The following is a 13,734-nucleotide window of genomic DNA, read 5'->3' on the forward strand; positions in this document are numbered from 1 at the left end:
TATACAGTGTATAACATGAGGCGACTGTGACTCAGGATGTGGTGCGGGTCATCATCCCCTAACAGTGTTTGAGGTTCATTCAGCTCTGACTGTTCATATATGTATGGGTCAGCAAATAAAACTCTGTGGTCTGCAAATGGTCAAGCCACCACCTTGCTGTTATGTAGGTATACCATTTGTCTATGAATGTATATTACACATCATTCAATGATTTTGTTGCAATATTCTATGTAAAAAATGAAATGAAACACTGGAAAAAAATGCAAGTCTTCAATTAAAATAAGATAAATGTTCAGCTGACAGTCTGGTTAACAACTTATTATGTCAGAATTAAAAGGGCTCTTGAATACCTTTGTTACGATATTATTTAACGTTTTTATTGTGGTTTTGAGGCCCTTTCACCATCATATTCTTTTTCGTATTCTTCTCTGGTTTCAGTAAGATAATATAACATTTTGGAACAAAAATGCAAATGAGCAGTCCAAAACTTGAAGCCAGAATAGCAAATATCTCCACAGCTACACTGAACTTCCCAGGAGAGCTGACATATGCTGGGATAAAAGTGATCCATACTGCACAGAATATCAGCATGCTAAAGGTGATAAATTTGGCTTCATTAAAATTGTCAGGTAGTTTTCGAGCCAGAAAAGCAAGAATAAAACATAACATGGCCAGAAGTCCAATGTACCCAAGTACAGCCCAAAAGCCTACAGCTGAGCCCAGAGCACACTCTAAGATGATTTTGTCCTTATAGAGTAAGACATTCTTAAAAGGAAAGGGAGGGTTGGTTGTCAGCCATAGTATGCAAATTAAAACTTGTATCAGAGTGAAACCAAGAACAGTGAGTTTCTGCTGTGCAGGCCCAAACCATTTCATCACATTACTACCTGGGAGTGTGGCCCTGAAGGCCATTAACACCACTATTGTTTTCCCCAGAACACAAGAGATACAGAGGACAAAGGTGATGCCGAATGCTGTGTGTCGCAGCATGCAGGACCACTCAGAGGGCCGGCCGATGAAGGTCAGAGAACACAGGAAACACAGACTTAAGGAGAAGAGCAGCAGGAAGCTCAGCTCAGAGTTGTTGGCTCTGACAACAGGAGTCTGTCTGTATCTGAAGAAAATGAACGCCACAACAGCAGTCATGCATGTTCCAAAGAGAGAAGCTGCAGTGAGCAGTGCTCCCATAATCTCTTCGTATGAGAGAAACTCTGCCTTCTTCTTTACACAAGCATCCCTTCTGTCATTTGACCAGAACTCAGGGTCACATCTTACACAGGTGATAGAATCTGAAAAAATCAAATAAGATAACAAAGTAGTTGAAATAATTGCTCTCCATAGAATCTGAAAAATACAGGTCTTCGAATTACGCTATTTTTAACCAGATAAAAATTGACATTATCACAGTTGTTTGTTGTTTTTCAAATGTCGTTGTATACATACACACACATAGACACGCGTACCCTCTCTCTCTCTCTCTCTCTCTCTCTCTCTCTCTCTCTCTCTATATATATATATATATATATATATATATATATATATATATATATATATATATATATATATATATATATATATATATATATGTGTGTGTGTGTGTGTGTGTGTGTGTGTGTGTGTGTGTGTGTGACCAATAGTGGTTGCACAAAATCATACAATGCAGCTGATTCTGAGTGCCTCAATCCCTCTATCACATCCTCCCTTATCAATATTAATGGTTCTTAAGAACATTATATATTGACTATGCAATTCTTGTTGGAAGCTGTCAAATAAATTTGGACTAAAGTTGGAATGTGAAAATGCAAACATAGTTTTGTCTCGTATTAAATATTACCACACCTGTAATGTTACTGATTTCTCCCTCTGCGCATCTTACACAGTCATAGCAGCAGACAGGCTTCCCTTTCTGGAGGACCTTTCGAGTCCCAGGGGGACATTTGTCACTGCAAACTGACAGAGGCACCTGCATGAAGGAAAACACTGAGACAATAACATATATGGGTATTCACTTTGACAAGGTACTTGTCACTGCAAGCATCTATTGCTAATTTATATATACATATATGCACATATATGATAACATAAATACATATAGATGCCACATATATATAGCATATATGTGTATATATGCCACATATATAATACATGTAGGCCGCATAAAGGCCAAATTCAGGTCCATATATGTGCATATACAGAGCATATGGTATGGGTCTACATTGGAATACATGAAATTGGCATCACATTTGATCCTAAATACGTGTTGACATGTGACAACAGCATGTTATGTGGAAACCAGTCATTGTTAATTAAGTTTCTGCTCCCTCTACCTGAGTTTATTAACTAATAAGGGAGCCTGGGAGCACTTAGTGGAATGGTGGAAAGACCACAAACCTTGGCCGGTGTATCGTGCCAAAATTATTCACATGGCAAGTATGTAATGTTACAAGCTAATGTTAGCTACCCACACGGAAATAACCTACTTAAAAATATAGATTTTGGATATATGCGACATACATAAATTGGCCGTTTTCTTATGTACCTATATGTATATGTGCATATAGACAAAAGGTATATAGGTACATATATGTAACAACCACAATATAGCTTACCTGCTGTGAGTTTTTCACCCAAATAAAAGACTTATTTAGCAGATTCAGCTGTTTGTCTGCACGTAAAGATGAATCATGAAGACCGACTGTGACAAAGTCCACAGTGCCATTTTCAGTTGGCTGCCAGTTTATAATTTCATACTTTGCTGCTGGATCTCCGTACTCATTAAAGTAAACCTCATCTCCGTCCTTTGTTTTGAAGTTGACCTGTTTTATGTGCTGTAAGATCTAAAGATATACATCAATGTAGAGCATTATCTGACACATTTTTGCAAGTGTATTGTATCACCAACATGGTAGACAGACTACAACAATGAATGTACAAAATTAACACCATATTCCATCGTTAATGTGAAATGATATAAATAACTAGAATTTGAGGCTTTGGTGTTTAACTCACCGTAACCGGATCTAGTTGAACCTTGTTGTTACATGTTTTATTACAACTGAACATATTATGAAATGCATGGGCCACAGCATACACTCCTTTATAAACATTGTTAAAGATAGGCATGAGTGACATATCAGTGAAGCTGTTTTGCACTCCACTCAGATCTTCATTTCCAGTACATTCTTTCTGACTCTCTGCTGACGATTTTGACCGCTGGAACTCACAGATAAATAATTTCTCCCAAAACTCTCTAAACAAGTCATCACTGATTGAATTGAGCAGCTTTACATCCAGCATGAACTCTTTCATGCCACTGACATGTGCTTTGGGGATGGACAGGCCTATGGCACCATCCAGAATGTGATGCCTGTCCATGGCTGCAGTTTGGGAATCAACGATCCAGCTTTCACTGCCTACCCACTGGTACCCACTCAAGTTGTGGTGAGAGAATTCACGTATAACCATGTCTATATCAAAGTGGGAGAGGAAAGCAACAATCACTTTGGAAGTAGAAGCCTTGATAATGTCAACTATCTTTAATATTTTGTCTGGTGGATCTGTTCTAAAGACAGAGACAGAGTACTCCAGACAGATACCCAGCTGCTTGGCAGTCTCGATAAATATTGCCATGCCATTATTGCCATAATCATTATTTGTTCTAATAGCTCCAACCCAAGTCCAGCCAAAGTACTTGACCAACTGAGCTAGGGCTCTGCTCTGGTAGTAGTCACTGGGTATTGTTCTGAGGAATGATGGGTACTTGGTTTTATCACTCAAACAAGCACAAGTTGCAAAGTGGCTGATCTAAAAGAAGAAAAATGAATGAATTACATCTCAAGATAAACACATGAAATACATAAAATTTACACCGCACACTTAAATGCCTTTCAACGCCCCTTTGGTATAAACACCATAGTCATAGAACAGTAATTGTATTTCACTAATTTTAGTGTGTTTTTGCAAATATTACCCACCATTGGGATATAAAAAGGTCCAATGACAGTAGATATAGCCATGCAAGGGGAGGAAGATGTCTCTCCCATTATGGCCTGCACTTGGGCAGGTCTGCTACAAGGTGCTTCAGAGGATGACAATACTTCATTACCATTTGCCAAGGCCAGTGCCACTCTTACACCTCTGGCAATGGAGCCACAGATGTCATATATCTTATATCCTAGAGAGATGCCAGGTAGTAGGTCTGTGCTGTTATTAATTTCTTCAATGGCAAACAGCATAGCCTGGGCAAACTGGAACTCTCTGAAATGCAAACTTGAAGCATACATGTACAAATAGTTGGAAATATAACCAGTTTGTCCTTGACATACACAAAATGGCATTTAAATAAAAGCATTTGATGTTATTTGTATACACAACAAGACAACATTTAGTACTTTAATGCTCCATTTGAATATCTCTTTTCTAACTGCTTGGTATCTATACTCAGTTTCTCTTTGATAATTTAAATATAAACAGAAAAATACCATACAATTTACCTGGTGCATTGCAGTGGCATTGGTTTGTGCTTATAGGTCTCCTGTCTGTTTATCCATGTGCTGTGAAAAGAAAAGAGCCCCCCCAATATAATGTCCCCATCCTTAGAAAGCTGTGGGTTCTCAGGATCCCATCTTAGCCGGCACACTGTCTCCTCAGCCTGAGAGACATACGCTACCACGCACAGCTGCAGAATTGCCCAACCTTGCTCTGGCCACCTCTGTGTGGAAGACATACTGCCTGAGAGAGCTCAACGACTAGTCATAACCCTAATTCTCCCTTCCTGAAAATTGAGAGCTTGGACTGATATTTATATATGTCTCAGCTGCATTAAAAAAAAGTACAGTGATGTGATTATCTATGTCTGTGGAGCTACAAGGTAGGGTGGGGCCAGTACCTATTTCATTGAAATCAGAGATTTGTGTCAATGAGAGTAAGCTTGAAAATGAAAAAAAAAAAAAAACTTGGTATAATACAATTCCACAGCAACATACAGCCTAAGAAAATGGTCATGAAATTTAAAGAAATAAAAATATATTTTAGACTATATTAGTTGATGAACTGGCAAATGTGTGCATGTTATTGTTGTAATGGACAAGATAGAACTGTATATGTATACAGCTGGGGCTGTATGTGTGCGAGTAAATATAATATATATATATATATATATATATATATATATATATATATATATATATATATATATATATATATATATATATATATATATATATATATATATATATATATATATATATATATATATATATATATACAGACACGCACATACACCCCCAACAGTGGACATCTCATTCTTGAATGATATAGTTTGGACTTCTGTTTCTGGTCAAATTGAAAAAAGACAAAATAAACACAAAACTTACTTTATGTAATTTTCTTTTCTTTTCTTACTTTCTTTTTTTTTTTTGGTAGTTGTTTCTTTAATTCTGTCATCTCATCATGCTTTGTCACAAATACAATCATATACAGTAAACCAAAAGGGGCACAGGAGTATATAGTCTTGAAAAATATTACCATGTAAATTGCCACTATATTATTTTGACATTATTTTTCAGAAGGATGTAGGTGCCCCTTTCCCCATCATATTCTTTTTTGTATTCTTCTCTGGTTTCAGTAAGATAATATAACATTTTGGAATAAAAATACAAACAAGCAGTCCAAAACTTGAAGCCAGAATAGCAAATATCTCCACAGCTACACTGAACTTCCCAGGAGAGCTGACATATGCTGGGATAAAAGTGATCCATACTGCACAGAATATCAACATGCTAAAGGTGATGAATTTGGCTTCATTGAAATTATCAGGCAGTTTCCGAGCCAGAAAAGCAAGAATAAAACATAACATGGCCAGAAGTCCTATGTACCCAAGTACAGCCCAAAAGCCTACAGCTGAGCCCAGAGCACACTCTAAGATAATTTTCTCATTAGACTCTTTAAAATTGTTAAAGGGAAAAGGAGGAGAAATTGTTAACCAGAGGATACATATGATAACTTGTATAAGAGTGAAACCCAGAACACTGAGTTTCTGCTGTGCAGGCCCAAACCATTTCATCACATCACTACCTGGGAGTGTGGCCCTGAAGGCCATTAACACCACTATTGTTTTCCCCAGAACACAAGAGATACAGAGGACAAAGGTGATGCCGAATGCTGTGTGTCGCAGCATGCAGGACCACTCAGAGGGCCGGCCGATGAAGGTCAGAGAACACAGGAAACACAGACTCAAGGAGAAGAGCAGCAGGAAGCTCAGCTCAGAGTTGTTGGCCCTGACAATAGGAGTCTGTCTGTATCTGAAGAAAATGAACGCCACAACAGCAGTCATGCATGTTCCAAACAGGGAGGCTGCAGTGAGCAGTGCTCCCATAATCTCTTCATATGATAAAAACTCTTCCACCTTCTTAACACAGGCATCTCTTTTCTCATTTGACCAGAACTCAGGATGGCATCTCACACAGGTGATAGAATCTGAAAATAAAATATTAAAAAAGGTGAAAGAATTAGTAATTGTATGTGTCTGATTTTGTGTTTGTCACATATTTTATAGTCTGGCAAAACATGATTGACAGATAAGCTTTCTAGTATCATGGTGAAGGATTAGCTGGTTTAAGTAGAAATACAGGTTGAAGACGCATTTTTTTATTTGTTAATCTGTATTCATATGCATTAACCCTAACCCTCAAGCTCCCAGGCTACTGGTAGTGGACTGGAGCGTGGATGAGGGAGGAAAAACACAAGAAAAACACGTTTATTCACAACATGATTATCTCACCTTCAGAGAGAAAGATTAATGCACGCTCATACAACACAAGGGGGAAGCTTTTTGTAATTTCAGTATATATATATATATATATATATATATATATATAGATAGATAGATATAGATATAGATATATAGATATAGATATTGACTTGATTCACTTGTTGCACTTTCAGTTTTTTATCCTGTCAGTCTTTGATGTCATGATATTCACCTTGGGGTAAATATGCAAGAATTGCTACCAAAGAAAATTGGCATCTAAACATGACAATTTTTAGACATTCTTGTTTAGAATGTAAAATTACCACACCTGTGACATTGCTTATTTCTCCCTCTGCACATCTTAAACAGTCATAGCAGCAGACGGGCTTTCCTTTCTGGAGAACCTTGTGAGTTCCAGGGGGACATTTCTCACTGCAAACTGACAAAGGCACCTGCATGAGCAAAATTACATTGAGAAAAATATAAGTGTATTCACTTTGACAAGGTGTTGTCTTAACAACAATAACATTCTTATTTTGATGCATCAAAACATATTCATACTGTGACCACGAACCTTTACTTTCATTTAACATTGCAGTAGTCACATGGTGGCTTACCTTTTGTGAGTTCTGAGCCCAAAATAAAGACTTATTTTGCAGATGCAGCTGTTTATCTGCAGGTAAAGATGAATCATGAAGGCCAACTTTGACAAAGTCGACAATGCCATGTTCTGTTGGCTGCCAGTTTATAATTTCATAATTTGCTGCTGGGTCCCCATTCTCGTTGAAGTAAACCTCATCTCCTTCCTTCGTTTTGAAGTGAATCTTTTTAATGTGCTGTAAAATCTAAGAAGATATGCATCAACGGAGGTCGTTATTTGACAGGTATCATTTAGATGCATGATAGACAATTCTAATTTTCAATAATTAACCATTTTCTTTGTTCTTGTGAATCAATATGGAAGCAAACATATTATTTAAGACTTTGGCATTCAACTCACCATCAATGGCTCAAGCTGCATATTGTTGTCACATGTTTTATTGCAGCTGAGAATATTATGAAGTGCATGAGCCACAGCATACACTCCTTTATAAACATTGTAAAAGATAGGCATGAGTGACATATAGGTGAAGCTATTTTGCACTCCAGATACATCCTCCTGTCCAGTACATTCTGTCTGATTCCCAGCTGATGACTTTGAGTGTTTGAACTTGCAGCTAAATAAATTCTCCCAAAACTCTGTAAACAATTTCTGACTTGTTGAATTTAACGGCTTCACATCCAGCATGAACTCTCTCATGCCACTAACATGTGCTTCGGGGATGGACAGGCCTATGGCACCATCCAGAATGTGATGCCTGTCCATGGCTGCTGTTTGGGAATCAAAGATCCAGCTCTCACTACCTACCCACTGGTACCCAGTCAAGTTGTGGTGAGACAACTCAGGTATTAGCACATCCATATCCTTGTGGGAGAGGAAAGCTACAATCACTTTGGAAGTGGAAGCTTTGATAATTTCAGTTATCTTTTGTAGTTTGTCTGGTGGATCTGTTCTGAAGACAGATACAGAGTACTCTAAACAGATACCAAGATGCTGGGCAGTTTCTGTAAATATGGCCATGCCGTTATTACCATAATCATCATTTGATCTAATAGCTCCAACCCAAGTCCAACCAAAGTGCTTGACCAACTGGGCCAGGGCTCTGCTCTGGTAGTAGTCACTGGGTATTGTTCTGAGGAATGATGGGTACTTGGTTTTATCACTGAGACATGCACAAGTAGCAAAGTGGCTGATCTAAAAGAAAGTGAGATTACATTTGAAATTAATAGTAATAAGTCTGTGTACCATTCTTTGAAAACAGCTTTTCTATGCTCAGCTGGATGATTTACATAATTTTGCAATTTCAGTTCTTAATACTCTTACCTACCATTGGGATATGAAAGGGTCCGATGACAGTGGCTATAGCCATGCAAGGAGAGGACGAGGTCTCTCCCATAATGGCTTGCACTTGGGTAGGTCTAGCACATGGTTTCTCAGACGGTACAAATGTTGCTTGATTACCGTTTGCCAAGGCCAGTGCAACCCTCACTCCCCTGGCAATGGAGGCACAGGCATCATAGATCTTATATCCCAGAGAGATGCCAGGCAGTAATTCTGTGCTATTATTTATCTCCTCTATAGCAAAGAGCATAGCCTGGGCAAACTGGAACCCTCTGAAATTCAAACTTCATGCAGGGCATTTTTAATAGTTAGAATAGCAAAGAAAAAAAAGGTTCTTAAAATAGAGACAACAGCTTAGGAAATTACAGTATTTGATAATTTTCATACAGAGTGGAATGAATATTCATCATGTTTAAACTCAGTTTTGTAACACTCTTTGTATCTGCACTCACTTCCTGTTAGATAACATAAAACTAGAAGTAGATTTATGCTATAATTTACCTGGTGCATTGCAGTGGCAGTGGTTTGTGCATGTAGGTATCCTGTCTGTCTTTCCAGCTGCTGTAGAAAGAGAAGATTCCACCTAACATTATGTCTCCATCCTTGGAAAGCTGTGGATTCTCTTGATCCCCTCTCTGTCTGCACACAGGCTCCTCAGCATGAGTGAAAGATGCCACCAACAATAGATGTAAGAGTGCCCAACCCTGTTCTGGCCACCTCTGAACAGACATCATACTGTCTGAGACTACTGAACTGCTGTGTAAAACCAGTTTGCACTGGTAGATATACATTTTGGAGCACCATAGAAATATGATGAGAGTGATGTTTAATCTCTGTGGACCCACAAGGTATGGAGAAAGGAATGTGAGCAAACAGAAAGAGTTTTGGGCGTCAGCCTATTTTAAACGTCTGAACTGTGTTTCAGATAAGAAATGCTTATTTGTGCTGGGGGCCTGGTTGCTTTTGTGGAATTTTGTCTCGCTTGATCATTCAGGAAAGATGAAGACAACTCAGGGACACTAATGACTTAAGTCAAAGAAGTTTATACCAACTTTATCAAGGAGTAACAACATAACAGTACACATGTCTGTACAAAGTAATTTCATGTTAATCTCAACAAGTCTTTCCAAATGCTCAAATTATATCTACAGCTTCAGGAAGCATCCTCCCATATGTGTTTACCTGTTTAACAACATAGCAAGGGAGGTCAGTGCAGAGTTTCTCACCTCTAGCAAAAGTGGAGGGATAGGAGGATATTACGTCACAGACGCTTAGTCTGCGAACATAGATAGATCACAAGCCTCATTACGATTTCCACGGAAACAGTCAGTTTTGCCTTGGCTTGGTTCGCCAGATATCTGTTCTGCAGACATGTCCAGTAGCTGCAGACCCACACGGAAAGAACCTATATGAGGATATATGCACATATGTGAAACCTAAATGCAGATTATCTGCGCATATAGGCCATGTATACAGCATATATGTGTATATTCTATATATATGCCAGATATGTATATCATATATGCTTATATATGCCACATATATGCCTCATGAAGGCCACATATAGGCCAAATTCAGGTCTATATATGTGCATATACTGGGCATATGAGTCTCCTATATTGTTTCTTTTTATCCACATATAAGCCCTATATATATATATATATATATATATATATATATATATATATATATATATATATATATATATATATATATATATATATATATATATATATATATATATATATATATACTATATAGCTTATAGACCCAGTGGCAGGTTATATTTGTCATACCTATTGTATAGCTCATATCTCACTTTTGCAACTGGCATGTTATGTGGAAACCAGTCATTATTAACTAAGTTACTGCCCCTTCTACATCAGTTTGTTGTTAAATATTAATTATTGAAAATTGTCATCATAGAATAATATAAACACTGAATGACCACTACTCCCTTGAAACTTTTTCCCTTTTTTGTTTATTCCTAACATTTTTAGGGGTAACTGACATCATGTCACACTAGTCAAGCTTCACATACTTGATGACGTCACCCTCATGCGCAGAACTAGCAGAAGCAGCTGGGAGCAAAAATGGCGCCATCACCCTTGGAGATTAGATATGCCCTGCTGGGATGGACAGAGGGTGGGGATAGAGGGGCACATAATAGCCGTTTTTATACTGGGCAGCAAGCCACCAATTTGGCCATCCTTTTTGCGGCCAGGTCCGCGGATTTAGACAGAGGGCGGTGTAAGAAAATATCGATACACTTAAGAATCGCAATATTTTTTTTTTCACAAAACCATATCGATATTCAGCAGCGCTGTATCGATATTTTATTAACAGTTAAGATGCACATACTCACGGCGTTAGTTAATTTTTGCGTTGCAATTAAACTTCCAGCCGCTAGTTGGCAGCAGTCATTGCGTCCTCCGCGCCAAAGGAACAATGAAATCCCGCGAGATCCTGCAAGAGCACCAGTCTGTGACAAACTGCATGCTAACCGCTAACTTAGCACAGTTCACCAGCGATGACTGAGGACGAGAGGATACAGCCGTCTCCAACAGCTTTTAAATCTGATGTTTGGTCATATTTTGATTTCAAAACAAAGGATGGCAGGTACGACTTCAACAAGAGTCATGCGGTCTGTAAACTCTCCAACGCCAGAGTCAAGTACTCTGGCAATTCTACAAATTTGCGATCACTTGTGGCGAGACACCATGACAATGTAGCATTACAGGCTAACGTGAAACGAGTGGATCCTGCTCAACAAACTATTCAAGAAGTTAACTTTTTGAAACTACCATCCACCTCAAATCACGAAACCAAGATAACACAGTCAGTACTTTCTTTTATTTGCAAAGACATGCGCCCTCTGAGTGTTGTGGAGAATGAGGGATTTCGTAATATGATGACAACACTGGAGCCCCGTTACACCATCCCTCCCTGACAACACATCACGGACATGGCTCTCCCAACGTTGTGTGGACAAGTCAAAGCAATGGTGCTGGACTTGCTCAGCTCAGTAGAGAGAGTCGCTTTGACATGCGACGCTTGGACTTTCGAGGGCCACTGAATCGTATGTAACTCTGACAGCATAGATGACCAGTGGAACCTCAAGTCCCATGTACTGCAAACCCGAGCCATGCGTGACAGTCACACGGGGGAACACATAGCATCATTACTGAATGAGGCTCTGACTGAATGGGGATTGGATGGAAAAGACCCCATTGTTAAGAGATAACCTTTTAACAGTCAATACATCTGTTAACTTATTTTTTTCATTTGTTTATCCAAAAAAATCCTGCAAATGCTTGTATTTCTTGTGAAATACAAATATAGATCCCTCTGTTTGAATTCAGTAAGCTGATGTTAAGCGTGTAACAGCATTCTGTGTTTACTATACTATGACAGTTTTCCTACAATTAAATTCTTTAAAAGAAACTCAATGTATCGTTGTTTCTACAGTATCACAATATATCACAATATATCGTATCGCCCCTGTTATCGTGATATCGCCAGATTCTTGCCAATACACACCCCTAAAAGTAAGTGTATTATTTATGATGATTTCATGTGCTTTGTTGACAGGAAGTATGTGAAATAAGGAGGTATAGTTAATACAAATTTGGGTTGAAAGTTAAAGTCTCTCTCTCTCTCTCTCTCTCTCTCTCTCTCTCTCTCTCTCTCTCTCTCTCTTATTATTATTATTATTATTATTATTATTATTATTATTATTATACTGTCTTGTCATTATTCTTGCCTTCTCTGTAGATGCTACACTAAAGACATGGCCAGCAGCCACGCGAGGGCAGATCGGCACATCCATTAATGCCAAGCTCACCGACCTTAGAAGAGCAAAGAAAGAATATTATTTTAGAAGTTTCTATTCATTTTTTGATGTTTAATTTATTATTTTTGTTCTTGTTCTTGTTTTATTTGATTGTTAAATTATGTAAAGCTCTACATTTGGGGTTTTTATTTGTTTGTGTAGGTTATGTTGCTATGGATTTTAATAATTCTAAAATCTTTAATGTACAGTTTTTAATAATGTACATGCAATCACATGTAAAGAAATTTCATCACTACATCACTAATAGGTACATATATATGTACCTATACATGCACCTATATATTAACCTATTTAAGTACCCATATGTGCATCTATATGCTCACATATAGGTACATATACACGTGAACATATGAGTACATATATGGGTGCATGTGTAGGTGAACATATGTGTACCTATATGTATATGTACATTATTTGAAACTTATATCAAAACCTATATTAAAACCTATGTTTAGATAGGTTCTTTCCGTGTGGGGAGACCACAGGATATAAACGCATAGAGCATTCTTGGCTATCCTTATCCAGACTAAAGTCTGTACAGGATACGTTAACCTCCTATCGTATGGGGTCAGAATGACCTGTGAGAAACATATTTTTCTGCCACAGTTGCCACATGACACATAACCTCACCACTCGGCATGACAGAACTCCAATTTTAACCATCAAGGTTGATCTCACTCAGTGAGTGAGATTGGAATTATGTTCTGAGCTCTGCTCTTCAGGCCTTACCAATCAACTCTATGTCTCATAGCATGGCTTTAAACATTCCAACACCAAGGTGGAAGGCTTTACAGTTGAAGTCAAGTCTCAGGAGACTGGGGGAAACTGGGGGAAACAAATAAATTAAGCCAAAGGTGTTTTTGTCTGTGAGACTCCAGATTGTATTATTTTATTCTAGTTTTATGAAGTGTGTTAAATGTTATGAATCAGGAATTAGGTATTGTGCATTTGTTTGTATTTAATTATACAGTACATCGATTGAGGTGATTGTGGATCAGGTCATCGACTGTTAACAAGGTTGGAGGTTATTTTCCCAGCTCTGAAACTCTGTGGTCTGCCAATGTTCAAGCCATCAAGTATAGTTGCAAGTATATGGGTATTTACCATTTGTACATGAATGTATGTTAAAGAAAAATGATATGAAGAAAAATGTTCAGCTGACAGTCTGGTTAATATTCTATTATGTCA

At 38.0% G+C, this 13,734-nt stretch overlaps 2 protein-coding genes across 2 annotated transcripts; both read right to left on the minus strand.

Moving 5' to 3' along the window:
• Nucleotides 1-363: 363 nt before the first annotated feature.
• LOC119008481 (extracellular calcium-sensing receptor-like) lies at nt 364-4,651 on the minus strand. Its single transcript, XM_037078830.1, has 6 exons — nt 4,494-4,651; nt 3,975-4,269; nt 3,010-3,804; nt 2,610-2,837; nt 1,840-1,963; nt 364-1,289 (listed from the first exon to the last, which is right to left on the minus strand). Exons 1-6 carry the CDS (start codon nt 4,511-4,513, stop codon nt 364-366), a joined length of 2,388 nt encoding a protein of 795 aa, XP_036934725.1. The 5' UTR covers nt 4,514-4,651.
• Nucleotides 4,652-5,563: 912 nt separating this feature from the next.
• On the minus strand, nt 5,564-9,250 carry LOC119008488 (extracellular calcium-sensing receptor-like). The gene is made up of 6 exons (XM_037078843.1): nt 9,195-9,250; nt 8,680-8,977; nt 7,752-8,546; nt 7,369-7,596; nt 7,080-7,203; nt 5,564-6,477 (listed from the first exon to the last, which is right to left on the minus strand). The coding sequence occupies exons 1-6, from the start codon at nt 9,224-9,226 to the stop codon at nt 5,564-5,566; spliced, it is 2,391 nt and encodes a 796-aa protein (XP_036934738.1). The 5' UTR covers nt 9,227-9,250.
• Nucleotides 9,251-13,734: the final 4,484 nt, after the last annotated feature.

The sequence above is a fragment of the Acanthopagrus latus genome, chromosome 2, assembly GCF_904848185.1.
Source record: "Acanthopagrus latus isolate v.2019 chromosome 2, fAcaLat1.1, whole genome shotgun sequence".
Lineage (NCBI taxonomy): Eukaryota > Metazoa > Chordata > Actinopteri > Spariformes > Sparidae > Acanthopagrus > Acanthopagrus latus.